This window comes from Stegostoma tigrinum, chromosome 36 (genome assembly GCF_030684315.1).
Source record: "Stegostoma tigrinum isolate sSteTig4 chromosome 36, sSteTig4.hap1, whole genome shotgun sequence".
Taxonomy (NCBI): Eukaryota; Metazoa; Chordata; class Chondrichthyes; order Orectolobiformes; family Stegostomatidae; genus Stegostoma; species Stegostoma tigrinum.
This window is the reverse complement of record NC_081389.1, coordinates 21,640,307-21,653,534: the sequence shown is the minus strand read 5'-3', so window position 1 is coordinate 21,653,534 and position 13,228 is coordinate 21,640,307. Positions and strand designations below refer to the sequence as shown.

The 13,228-nt window shown below is 48.2% G+C and overlaps 1 protein-coding gene across 1 annotated transcript in view; it reads left to right on the top strand.

The window, feature by feature from the left end:
* The window catches only part of tp53bp1 (tumor protein p53 binding protein, 1), a 128,269-nt gene that overhangs the window by 16,159 nt on the left and 98,882 nt on the right, over positions 1-13,228 (top strand). The window contains 5 exon segments of the mRNA XM_059640190.1: positions 2,799-2,971; positions 5,276-5,390; positions 6,648-6,742; positions 9,678-9,895; positions 11,472-12,894. Of these exon segments, the coding sequence (XP_059496173.1) occupies positions 2,799-2,971; positions 5,276-5,390; positions 6,648-6,742; positions 9,678-9,895; positions 11,472-12,894 (2,024 nt within the window).

Here is a 13,228-nt window from a genome sequence, read left to right as displayed (position 1 = left end):
GTGGCTGTTTCAGAGGGCACTTCGGTTTCACGCACATTGCTGTGTGTCTGGAGTCATCTGTAGGCCAGAACAGGTTAAGATGGCAGATTTCCTTCCATAAAGGACATCGGTGAAACCGACTGAGTTTTTAAAATATTAACTTTTTTTATTTTTCTAGTGCTGTACCGCTTTATTTCTTGTACATGTAAGTTTTGACCGGAGACACCTTTGAGTTTTGCCATGTGTTTCATATACAAATGCTGACTTTTCGGAAGACCATTACAGCTATCTGCTGCCCTTTGTGTGAAAGAAGAAATCTTCATTTTGTCTGTGATCAAACTGGCTCTAGTTTTAGTTCTGAGCCCTAGCTCTAATCTCGGCTCTTCCTAGAGAAACTTGTCACTGTCCATCCTGTCATGTCCTTTTTTTAAACATTTAAACACTTCAGTACGTGCCCTGAAATGTCCCAAACTCCAGGGAATGTGAGCCAAGTTGATGCGACCTATTTAATCCTCAGTCCTGTCCTGATACCACGGATGCAACCATTCTATCCCAAAACCAGGGCACCTTCCTGAAGGTGTGGTACCCAGAACCAGTCTGATCCTGGGCTTGAGTGAGGGCAAAGCCAGCGAGCTGCGCAGACGTGATTCCCGTCGGAAAATCATGGAGGATGCAAAATCGATCCTGGCTTTTGCAAGGAGCCTGTGAAATAGTTGAGAGGGACCCGAGTGAAGGGCTATTGAGGATTCAGAACAGGCACAATAGAAACACAGAAATCCTGACAGGCTGGATGTAGAGAAGCTGTTTCTGTTTATGGGATGGCCAAGAGTAAGGGTCATGGTTTTAAGAATAAGGCATTGCTCATTTCAGACAGAGATGAGGAGAGCTATTTTTCTCATAGAGGGTCATGAGTCTAGGAACTCTGTTCCTCAAGAGATGTTGGAAGCAGAGTCTTTGAATATTTTGAAGAGTGAGGTGGATAGATGCTTAATTAATAAGGAGGGTCAAAGATTAAAAACCGAATGAACTGCCGATGCTGTAAATCAGAAACAAAAGGCAGAAATTGCTGAAAAGCTCAGCAGGTCTGGCAGCATCTGTGCAGAGAAATTAAGAGTTAACGTTTCGGGTCCAGTGATCCTTCCTCAGAACTGAGGACCCTTTTGAGGACTGGTCACAGGATCAGAAACGTTAACTCTAATTTTTCTCCACAGATGCTGCTAGACCTGCTGCGCCTTTCCAGCGAGGGTGTCGAGGTCGTGGGAATGTGCAGATATCGGATCAGCCATCGTGCGTTGAATGGGAGAGCAGGTTTGAGGGGCTGAATGGCCTGTCCATTTTGTGTGTTTGCTCTTTGTCCTCCTCCTCCTCCGAAACATTCTGTGGTTCAACTGTGACTCGTAGGTGAAGTGATTGTTGATCCATAATCTTCCTCTGAAACCATGGAAACTAGACCAACAACACTGTGACTTGTGTCACAGAGACACAGTTCAGTCCCATCAGGTACTTGTGGATCGATGACCACGACCCAAAATGTAGGTTCAATGAAAGACTCAGCAGCCCAGTGTTGGGGGTGTGTTGGGATTTTTTGTACCAGGGTTACAGGCTGAGTCTCAGTTGGGGTAACAGCTGTGGTAACCTCGTCCCATCCCTGCCCCCTTCCTTCAAATACTTCCAGTTTCCTCCTTTTGGAGGTGGAGTGTCCTTCCTTGCTGTGTCTCCTGGGACATCCTCCCACTGTCCCTTTCCGTAAACACACCGCCGCTGCTCGGCAGTGAGGTAATAAACTCTCCCCTTGAAGTTCACGGCCCCACTCCAGAACCATGAGGACACAGGCCTGGCTGACACTCCCAGGGGAGCGCCGTGCCGTTGGTGGGTCGGTGCCGAGGGAGTGCCGTGTTGTCGGATCTGCTGTCCTTTTAGATGGCATTAAAGTGAGGCCCTGCCTCGCGGGGGTGTAATGGATCCCATGGTTACCATTCTGAAAAGGTGGTGGAGGATTCGCTGGTGTCCTGGGCCAATGTCAACCTCATCAAACAGCAGCTTTTTAATTAAACACTCTATTCATGAGCTCTCTCGTTGATCATTGTGGGAGATAGCTGTGCACTAATTGGATTCTGTATTTGCTACATTACAAAAATCGTGACACTCAAAAGAAAGCCGTTCACTGACTGAAGCATTTTTGATATCCTGAGGATGGGGAAGGTACTATATAAATTCAAATAAGCAACAAAGCTAATGGAGTGCTGGCCTTTGTATCTGGAGTACAAGGATGCTGAGGTTATGCTGCAGTTTTACAAAACCCTGGTTAGAGCCCCCCTTGGAGCCCTGTGTGCAGATCTAGATACCACACCTTAAGAAAAAATAGACTGGCCTTAGAGGGAGGACCATGTAGGTTAGCAGGGATGATGGCTGGACTGCAGGGGTTACGTTATGAGAAGAGACGGTACAAATTGGACCTGTTTTCTCTCAAATTTAGAAGGTCAAGGGCGTGATCTGTTTGAAGTCTTCAAAATGTTAACTGAAAAAGACAAGATCGATAAACTATATTACCTCTGGTTGTATAGAGCTAGGGGCACAGTCTGAGAATGAAGGCCAAACCGTTCAAGAGAGATTTCTACCCCCAAAGGGTTAGGAGAGGTTTGGAACTCTCTCCCACAAACGGCAGTAGATGCTGGATCATTTTGTTATATCTAAATCTGAATAAAATAATTTTTTTGTTGAGCAGAGGTATTAAGGGATATGGGCCAAAGGCAGGGATATGGATGGCGATTAATCCTGACTGTATCAATTCAACATTAAGCCCAGGTGAAATGTTGCAGGTCGGAGATTACCTCAAGTGTATCCACGTGGCAAGTGGAGCTGGCAGCTGACCAAGAGGCCCATTTCCTGATGCCGTCTGGACTGCGGATTGAGGGGCCTCCATCCAAAGCAGGCCCGGAACGTTCCAAGACCGTCCTGTCAGAGGAGGATGCTGTGGAGCCCAGTCTGTCAGGTAGGTTCGACATGTGCTGCGTTCACTGACTCACACTCTCTGCCTTTAGACAGTCGGTGTGGCTGGGGCTGGGAGGTTGGCTGTGTGGTTCGAGTCCCGCGACAAAATCTTGACAGACATGCCCCAGCGTGCGACTGCAGCGTCAGTGTCCGTGCAACAAGATGGCTAGCCTAATCCCTTGTTTGTCCCCTTGAATGGCAGTAAATGGTGCTATTTGAAGACAAGGAGGCCTGAAAAAATATTTGTCCATCAGTTGACATTGCAAAAGCAGATTATGTGGTTTGTATCAAATTGTTGTTTGTGAGATCTTGCTGTGCACAAGTTGACCACTGCATTTCTCAGTGCATGTACTTTAAAAGCAATTCATTTGCTGTTTGGGGACCTGCTGATATTGTGAAAGGTGCTATGTAAATAGAGGATCTTCTTGGGATATATTGTAACTCCTTGTCTAATTGAGCTTGTGGGATAGTTCTCCCAGAGAATTGTGTCAGAGCGGACTTGATACCCCTGTCAGAAAAGACTAGACAGACCACGTGGCTCAGTGGTTAGCACTGCTGCCTCACTGTGCTGATGACCCAGGTTCAACTGTTGGGGTGACTGTCTGTGTGAAGTTTGCATGTTCTCCCTGTGTCTGCGTGAGTTTCCTCCGGGTGCTCCGGTTTCCTTTCACAGTCCAGTGATGTGCAGGTTAAGGTGCATTGGCCATGGAAAACGCAGGATTACAGGAATAGGGTCAGGTGTAGACTGAAAGGACAGAATGACCTGCTTCCACACTAGGGATTCTCTGATTCTACAGGCTGGAGCTGTCTGTTTCAGGAAAGCTCAGTCAGTGACTTGGTAAAGATCAGTAAGAATCTGAAAGGATTTGCCAAGCAGGTATCAGAAAACATTCACACCTGTGGGAGAGACTATTACAAAGCTTGTGAAATGCAAATGAATTTCTTCTTTTGGGAGGGTGACAAATCTATGGAATTCTCTACTTTTCCCCCCAAGAGAGTTGTGGAGCCTAGACCACACAGTATTGAAAGAGGAGACAAGTATTTTGAAAGACCGAGCCGATAAGGGCTATGAGGAGCTGGCACAAGAGAAGAACTGAGGCCTGGGGCAGTTCACTCACGATGGTTGAGAAGGCAGGGACTGTTGGCCTGTATCGACCCTCTGCCTTGGAGCACCCGTTCTGCTTTATAGCTGATTGGCAGGATCTCCGTGTTACTGACAAGGCCTTATCTAGTGACAACAATAATGGCTAGTTGCATTTATGTGGCACCTTTTGAAATCATGAAATGCCTCGAGGTGCCTTTGCAGGAATACTCTCAAACCAAATATGACACTAACGCACCGACATACAGCACCATATAGAATGGCATTGCAGGATTGAGGGTCTTAAACGGCCTACTCCCTTTTTTCTGTGATAACAAAGTGTGGAGCTGGATGAACACAGCAGGCCAAGCAGCACCTTAGGAGCACAAAAGCTGATGTTTTGAGCCTAGACCCTCCTTCAGAAAAGGGGAATAGGGAGAGGATTCTGAAATAAATAGGGAGAGAGGAGGAGGCGGACTGACGATGGATAGAGGAGAAGCCAGGTGGAGAGGAAAGTATGGGTGGGAAGGTAGGGAGGGGATAGGTCAGTCCGGGGAGGACGGACAGGTCAAGGGGGCGGGATGAGGTTAGGTGGTGGGAAATGGAGGTGCGGTTTGAGGTGAGAGGAGGGGATAGGTGAGAGGAAGAACAGGTTAGGGAGGCGGGGACGAGCTGGGCTGGCTTTGGGATGCAGTGGTTTTTCTGTGTTCTTTTATAAATATGAATCCAATAGTGTGTCCAGGAGACACCTCTGTATGAAGGGAGTGGTGAGAATGTAGGGCTTGCTCCCAAGGGGAGTGGTTGAGGAGCCTCAGAATGACATTGAGGGGAAGCAGGATAAATATGAGGGACTGAGGAGAAGGAAGGTATCCCATGCAGCGTGAACTGTCCCACGTATTGCATTAGCACAGACATGGATTGATTCAGTAAAGTGCCCTGTTTGTGGGTGAGGAACCTCAGTGCGAATATGTTGAGCTGTTACTGTCCTGGACACTGCCCTCTGTGTTTCTTTTCCACCACAAAGACATATGAATTGAACCATCAATGAATTAAGTCCCTTGGGTTCTGCGTGCCGAGGGATCAGTTGCTTGTCTCTTTAACATCTTCTTGCTGTTCTCTCTCTCTTTTTCTCTCTCTTTTTTTCTCTCTCTCGCGCGCTCTCTTGCTTTTTCTCGGGCTCGCGCGCTCGCTCTCGCTTTCTGTCACTCTTTTTCTGTCTCTCAGGTGCCAGTGCAGGAACTCCTCCAAGAAATGAAAGTCTTTTGGCTGCTCGTGTAGATCGCCTGCAGGTCCTTCATCTTTCAGGGCAACAGACGCTGGTGCAGGACAGTCTCTCAGAGTAAGTGCATAATGTAGTGGAGTTCACGCGTACACTGTGTTGCTCAATATTTGTCTAAAACCTAGATCTGGCAATGCCTTGCAATCAAAAATTCCCATCCTCATGACCAGATTCCTGATTGGCATTGCCTTTCCCAATCTGTGTCATGTCCTACTGCTCAGGAAACCTCTCTAGCACGATGGCTGAGGAGTTAGCACTGCTGCCTCACATCACCGAGGCCCTGGGTTTGATTCCAGCCTTGGGTTACTGTCTGTGTGTAGTTTGCTTGTTCTCTCAATGTCTGCGTGGGTTCGCTCTGGTTTCCTTCCACAGTCCAGAGATGTGCAGGTTAGGTGGATTGGCTGCGGGAAGCACAGGTTGCAGGGATAAGGGTAGGGTGTTGGGTCCGGCTGAAATGCGCTTTGGAGGGTTGGTCCGGACTCGAGGGGCTGAATGGCCTGCTTCTACACTGTAGGAACTTGATTCGATTCTAATCTAACTTCAGACCTGGCCATTTGCGTATTTCCGTTGGCACACCATCGGCAGTCACGATTTCAACTGTCCAAGCCCAAAACTATGGCTTTCATTTCCTGAACCTATCCATTTTCCAGGCATGTTTTATGGAGGGCCTCCAGTACAGCAGGTAGTGTCCCTCTGCCTTTGAGCCTGAAGCCCCAGTTGGAGTCCCACTCCGAGACTTGATGGGGTCAAGGCAAGTCTGTTATAACAATGTCTTCCAGCAGCCCAGTAGAAAATACATCGAGAAAAATCTGAGTGTGTGTAGCAGCTGGGAGAGTTACAGCAGCTTCCAATCCTGCTGAGTCCCTTGCAATAACTGCTGCAATTAATGAAACCAAACTGGAAATCCTGGTTCTGAGAGCTTGATCACGCCCAGCCATGCTGCTTCCGTTGTTCCCAAAAAAAGCCAAGGCCTCACAAGCTGTTTACTGAAGTGGCTTGGATAGACTGCTTGTCACCTCTGCCTTAAAACCTCTCTTTTCAAAAAAAAATCAGAAAGTACACCTTTTTAAGGCCACAGTGTTGTCGCAGCCCTTAGCCATCTCCACTCTCTAAGGAAAACATTCCCAGCCTATGGGTTTCCCTCTCCATTGCTGAGTCCCTCCAGCACAGATAACACCCCGATGCCTCTCCTCTGCACCATCTCCAGTGTTGGTGAGTCAAATCCCACTGTGCAGTACCCCTCAGGGTTACCTGCCCAGGAGCGCTTGGTTGTTGAATGATTAACATCTCCCTAACAATGCACTGATTCTTTTACAGAAGTTCCAACGATGTGATCGATCCATCCCAGGAATCCTTTGGACCAACCCCCATCATTGTTCCCAGCAGCCCGACCAATCAAGACGAAGATTTGGGTAATGGTGACGGGAGGGGTGGGGGGGGGGGGTGTGGTGGTTGTTTTGGTGGAGGAGGAATGGTTGAGAAGGCAGGGATTGTTGGCCTGTATCGACCCTCTGCCTTGGAGCACCCGTTCTGCTTTTATAGCTGATTGGCAGGATCTCCGTGTTACTGACAAGGCCTTATCTAGTGACAACAATAATGGCTAGTTACATTTATGTGGCACCTTTTGAAATCATGAAATGCCTCGAGGTGCCTTGCAGGAATACTCTCAAACCAAATATGACACTAACGCACCAACAGGGCCAGGTGACCAAAAGCTTGGTCAAAGAGGTCTTTAAGAAGTGTCTTAAAGGAGCAAGGTGGAGGTTGAATGTTGCAGCTTTGGGCCATAGCCTCCATTAGTAAAAAGACAAAAGTTGGGGATGGCTCAGAGGTCAGAGTTACAGGAGTACAGAGGAATATGGAGCTGGGGAAAGATTACAGACAGACAGGCTGGAGGCTGTGAAGGGATTTGAACGTGAGAATGAGAATCTACTGGCTCTTGGGAAGGTGGTGGTGAGCTGCTATCTTGTATCACTACAGCCCGTTTATTGTCTGTAGCACTTTGACGCAAAGGAGTGGTTTGTCAGAGGGGTATTGAGAACAGATTGTTGATTCGGATCCCACTCCAGCTCTCTGCCCACAGGGCCCATAGCCCTTCACCTTGAGTTTTGTCTCCAATTTCCCAACCACTCCCCATTTCCCTCGATTACCTAAGAGACCAAAATCTGTTGGCTGCAGCGTTAAATATAGTCTCTGGCTGCAGCGTTAAATATAGTCACCGGTAGATCATCCATAGCTTTGTGGCGGAGAAAATTCCAAAGATTCACAGTCCTCTGAGTGAAGGACTGTCTCCTCATCTCAATCCCGAATGATCAGTCCCTTCTCCTGAGCCTGTGTCCCGATCTGTGTCTGTCCTGTGATACTCCTTTCAGAATCGCATATGTTTCACTGTCTGTTCTCTGCGCTAAAGACAAATAACAGACCTGACCAGCTCAGAACGACAATCCCCTCATGCCAGGACCAGTTTGTACAATACCTTGGCTGCACCACCTTAAACACACCACCTTAAATATGATGATCAGAACTGCACTCAGTATTCCAGAGTTGGCAACATCCTGGAAGGAAACCTTGCTGGGTTCAGGTCCACAGAACCTAGTAGTTCCCAGTCTGCACCTCCATTTACTTTGGCTGGAAATGTTTGAGGTGTATCTGATGCTGGGAGTCCCAGCTGAGCTCAGTGCTTTCACATAGTTAGTCTGTGGCTAGACACTGGTAGACAGGGTGGTTAGGAAGGCAATTAGCACGCTCCCTTCATTGCTCAGACTTCTGAGTGTCGGAGTTGGGATGTCATGTTGAGGTCACCAGGACGTTGGTGAAGCCTGTTCTGGCATATTGTGCCCATGTCTGGTCGCCCTGTTTTCGGAAGGATATTATTAAGCTGGAGAGGGTTCAGGAAACATTTACCAGATGGTTAAGAAATAATAAGATGTAGAGCTTCACACTTTGTTGTCTTGGATTTTCTAACATCTGCAGTTCCTACTATCTCTGAAACAATTTTAACCTTTTACCAGGATGTTGCTGGGGATGACAAGTTTTGAGATGTTGTAAAGATTAGAAAGGCTGGAATTTTTTTTCATTGGAATGTAGGAAGTTGAGGGGTGATCTTTATAGAATTTTAGAAAATAAAGAGGGGAATAGATGGAGTTAATGGCGGGTGTCCTTGCCCTAGAGTGGGGGATTTCAAGATTGGGATGCATATTTTTATGGTGAGAGGAGAAAGATTTTTAAAAAGAAAATGAGGGGCAGTTTTCTTACATAGAGAGTGGTTTGTGAGTGGAATGAACTGCCAGAGAAATTGACAGCTGCAGATAGTTACAATATCTAAAAGTTTTTTAGACAAAGTTCATGAATAGGAAAGGTTTAGAGGGGGAAATGCCAAATACAGGCAAGTGGGGTTAGTTTAGTTTGGGACCGTGGTCAGCACGAATCAGTTGGACTGAAGGGTCTGTTTCCATGCTGTATTATTCCATGATTCTGTAGTCCTCTAGAAAATGAACCGTAAACAAAAAAAGTTGCTGGAAAAGCTCAGCAGGTCTGGCGGCAGCATCTGTGGAGGAGAAAGCAGAGTTAACGTTTCAGGTCCGGTGACCCTTCCTCAGTTCTGAGGAAGACTCAACTTTGAACTGAGGTTCAGAAGTGAGGAAGGGTTGACGGACCCGAAATGTTAACTGTTTTCTCCTCCACTGATGCTGCCAGACGTGCTGAGCTTTTCCAGCAACTTTGTTTTTGTTCCTGATGTACAGCATCTGCAGTTCTTTTCTGGTTTTTAGAAAGGAACCCAGACTGACTTGAAACCTACATGGTCTTGGGTATATGATAACCATGGCTCATTAAGACCTAAGTAACTGCATGGACTGGGGGACTGCTATGTTCCTACAGCCCCCAGAGCCACACTGGGCACCAGATCTTCATTAACATGGTCATCGGGGACAGCAGTTTTAATTCCATTTGTTTTGTAGCTGTATTTAAGATATGAGAGTGGGAGAATTGTAATCTGAGGGGATGGTGTAGAAATTCAGAAGGCCAGAGAAAATTTGGTAGAGTGGGTGGATAGGAGGCAGATAAAATGAAATATGGAGAAGTGTGAGATGATGCAGTTTGTTATAAAGGACACAGACGCAGCTCCCTTGACTCTTTTAAATTGAAAGTAAAGCTCTCTCTACACTGTCCCCCATCAAACACTCCCAGGACAGGAACAGCACGGGGTTAGCTAGATGCTGGATCAGATGAAATGGTTACCGTGGCGAGCTGTGTTCCTGAGAGTGATCTAAAATAAAATCTACCTTTTGTTACAAATTCCGAGGAGGAAATAGAAACAAACAGAGTCCAACAAATATTTTGTTCCAGCAGAGGAGCCGATGGATACCTCGGTGCCAGCTGCCAGCCAGTCGGGAAAAGCTCCCTGTGAGGAGGAGGAGGAGCCAATGGAAATGGACCGGCCGGTGGAGCAGACGGAGCGTGCTCCAGTCCGAGCTCCGCAGTCTTCGACCCCAGTGTCCGAGAGCGTTCCTGTTTTCACAGCGGGACAGCTGCTCCCTGTGCCATCACTGCCCGACCTGTCCCATGTAAGTGCCCGGGGCTTACCGAAGGTTTACAAAGCTCTGTGTCTCTTCCGCCGCCCCCACCCCCTAAAGTATAGCTGGGGAGAGGTTGGTGATACTACAGGGTCAGAACTCTTGTCTGTAAAAAGCACCTTCACTTGACTCAATAACTATGCACTTCCTGTGATGTGTTTAAAGATGAATCTGTGCCCAAAATGCAGTGACCGCCTGATTTTTGTTTTGATCGTGGCTGATTATCCAATTCTGTCCCCTGTTCCTGCTTTCTTCTCCCCATACCCTCTGATCCCTTGAAACTGAACTATATCTAACTTTTTTCTTTTTGAAAATGTTCAATATTTTAGTCTCCACTGATCTCTACGGCAGTGAATTCCACAGGCTCCCCTTTCTCTGGCTGAAGGTCTTTCTCCTCGTCTCAGTCTGAAATGGCCTATCCCCTCCTTAATGTAGTCTTACCCCCTCCTCTTCTTCGCCCAGTCCCCTCCTTCCCTTCGTCTTATTCCAGTCCTGAGACTGACCCCCTGGTTCTGGGGTCCTCTTTAGTGTTTACCCTGTTTAGTCCTGTTAGAGTTTTGTAGGTTTCAATGAGATGCCCCCTCGTTCTTGTAAGGTCCAGTGAATATAATCCTAACTGATCCAGCCACTCTTTGAATGTTATTTACAGGCCATTAACGGTGAGTGACTCGTGGATAATTTGATTCTAGGTTCTGCTGGAGCTTTCAAAACTTGGAATGATAAGATTTTTGTCAGATTGCAGAGCAAAGGGAAGTAAATGGGCTTGAGGTGGAGGTCAGCCATGATCTAAATGGTGCAACGTTATTTGATGGGCTGAATGTCCCTCAGTGGATGCAATTTTTAAGAAATAAAAATGTAGCTCCTGTTGTTACATGGCAACAAAATTGCACGGGGATCTCCGTCCACGTTGGGGGAATTTAATCTTCGCCATTGACATGAACTGCTGCCCACGTGGGCTAGCACAGACTCAGTGGGCTGAATAGCCTTTGTACTGTAATGATTCAGTGGTTATTTGTATAGTCTTGCTTTCGAAATGAAATGAGGGATAAATATTTGTCATGATGTGGGTTAAAACTCCCTGCTGTTCTTTGGATTAGAGATTTTTTATCCCCCCCAGCTGGGGCAATTCCAATGTTGGTGCATCTTATCTGAAAGGTGGTCTTTCTGCCAGGGCAGCGATCCCTCTGCCAGGCATTGCTGTGTTAACCCGAGATTTCCAAACTCCAATCCCACACATCCTCTTGCCTCAGAGACAAAATGCTGTCCCCTGCTCTCTTCCCTCCTATTCATTTTATGCATTATTTGTACGTCAAGCGAGATATTTTATCCGAGTTAAGCACTGAACTTAAAAAAAACAAAATCAACAGAACCTCAGATGCTGGAAATTGGAAACAAAAATGGAAATTATTGGAGGAACTCGGCAGCATCTTTGGAGAGAGAAAAACAGAGTTATCGTTTCGGGTCCAGTGACCCTCCTTCAGAACAGTTTTGTTTTTGTTTCTGTATTTTATCTGAGTTACTGCTTGCTTCAGCTGGTGAAATAACAGCGGCATGTTTGTTTTTGAAGGATATCTTTGTGCCCACACCCAGCTTGAGAGAAGGAAGTGGCTGTGATGAAGGCGTCAGGTCAACTGCAGCTTTGATGGGAAGTCTCTCCAGGATGCCCAAGGACAGACAGGAGGAGGAGGGAGAGAGGCAAGACCGGGGGCAGACTGGGAGCTCAGACTTCGCGGTTGTCAAGAAGCGCAACAATGGAGCCGGGGAGCCTTTCGAGCTGAAATTGTCGGCCAGTGGGCGCTTGCAGCCAATGGAGACGGACGACAGTGAGATCCTGACTGAGGAAGACAGCCAGGCTACACAGATTGAAGGAGGATCGGGTACGAACCCTACCGAGGAAGGCGAGCTGGAGGGGAGTCACAGCATTCACCTCCGATTGACAGGAGAGAGCCAGGCGCTGAGCCTTCAAGCTTCCGAGGCCTCAGTTACAGACGCTCTGGAAGGCGAGAGAGCGGAGGCTGAGTGTGGCACAGGTGAGATGCCTGGCAGACCCCGGCAAACGAGCCAACTGTCGCCCCCCTGCCTCAGGCCCTCACGCCTCCTCCGCCCCAGCTCTCCCTATGGTGACCTGCCCAAAGGCTCGCTCGCGGAGAGAGGAAGAACAGCGAACGAGGCACTGACGGAAGACTCGGAGGCTGGACCCGGGGCTCCAACTCTGGAGGAGCATGAGGTGAGGCAAACTCCCCAAGGGGAGGGGAGCGAAAGTGCCCAGAGAGTGACCCTCCCTCTTGAAGCTTCACCATCTGCGACACTCCGCAAAGAAATGCAACTGAAGGAAGATGAGGAGCCGATGGAGCAGGAGCCCATTACACCATCTGACTCGGAAAGTCCTGGTGAAACAAGGGCCCCTGCAAAACCAGAGTGTTCCAAGCCCCCGGACCCTCCAGTTACAAGTTCCGAATGTTCCCGAGACAAAGGCTTGCGCACTGAGGGTGAGGCAGTGGGTGCTGTTTTCCAGAGCCATGAGGTGCCCGGTGAGAGCGCACGTGAAGGTGGTCAGCTGGTTCCTACTGAGCGGCAAAAACCGGTGGAGATGTTCCCTCCATCATCAGAGAAAATCCACGGAGCGCCCTCGGGACACCAGGATAGTTCTTTGATCGACGCAGAGCTGCCGCCTTCACCAGCTGCCGGCGACGCCGAGCCTGGGAAGGATCTCCAGGCGGAGCTGGTCATCAAGATGCAAGCTGGAGATCCGGGCACTTTGAAGGAGCCAAAGAATGTGAGCATCCGGAGCCCAGGGCACGAAGTGAGAATCCCAGAGGGGCAGAACCACCAGCTGGAGGCTGAGGAATTCCCAAAACCCTGCAGCGTTGGCCTGATGATGGGATCTCCAAAGCCGGAGGTGGAAGCTGATGAGCAGGCTCCGAGTGTGGGTGTTACAGATGTTCAGCAATTGGAACAGTCTGCAAAGAGCCTGCTGGACAGTTCTGGAGGTGGGTACACTGTAGGGATTACTGTAGATGCTGACGTTTTAGATTAGAGGCTGGCGGAGTGAGGGTGGCATGGCGGTAATGCCACTGATCAGTAATCCTTACACCCCAGCTTGATTCCTCCAAGGATCTGGACTTGAATCCCACCAATTGCAGCTGGTTTAAAACCCCACTGGGCTCACTAATGCCCCTTTAGGGAGGGAGATCTGCAATCCTTACCCAGTCTAGCCCACATTTTTCTTTATTCAATCGTGGGATGAGGGTGTAGCTGACCAGTTATTGCTCATCCCTAATTGCCCTCTGGGTCAACTACATTGCTGTGGGTCTGGAGTCACAT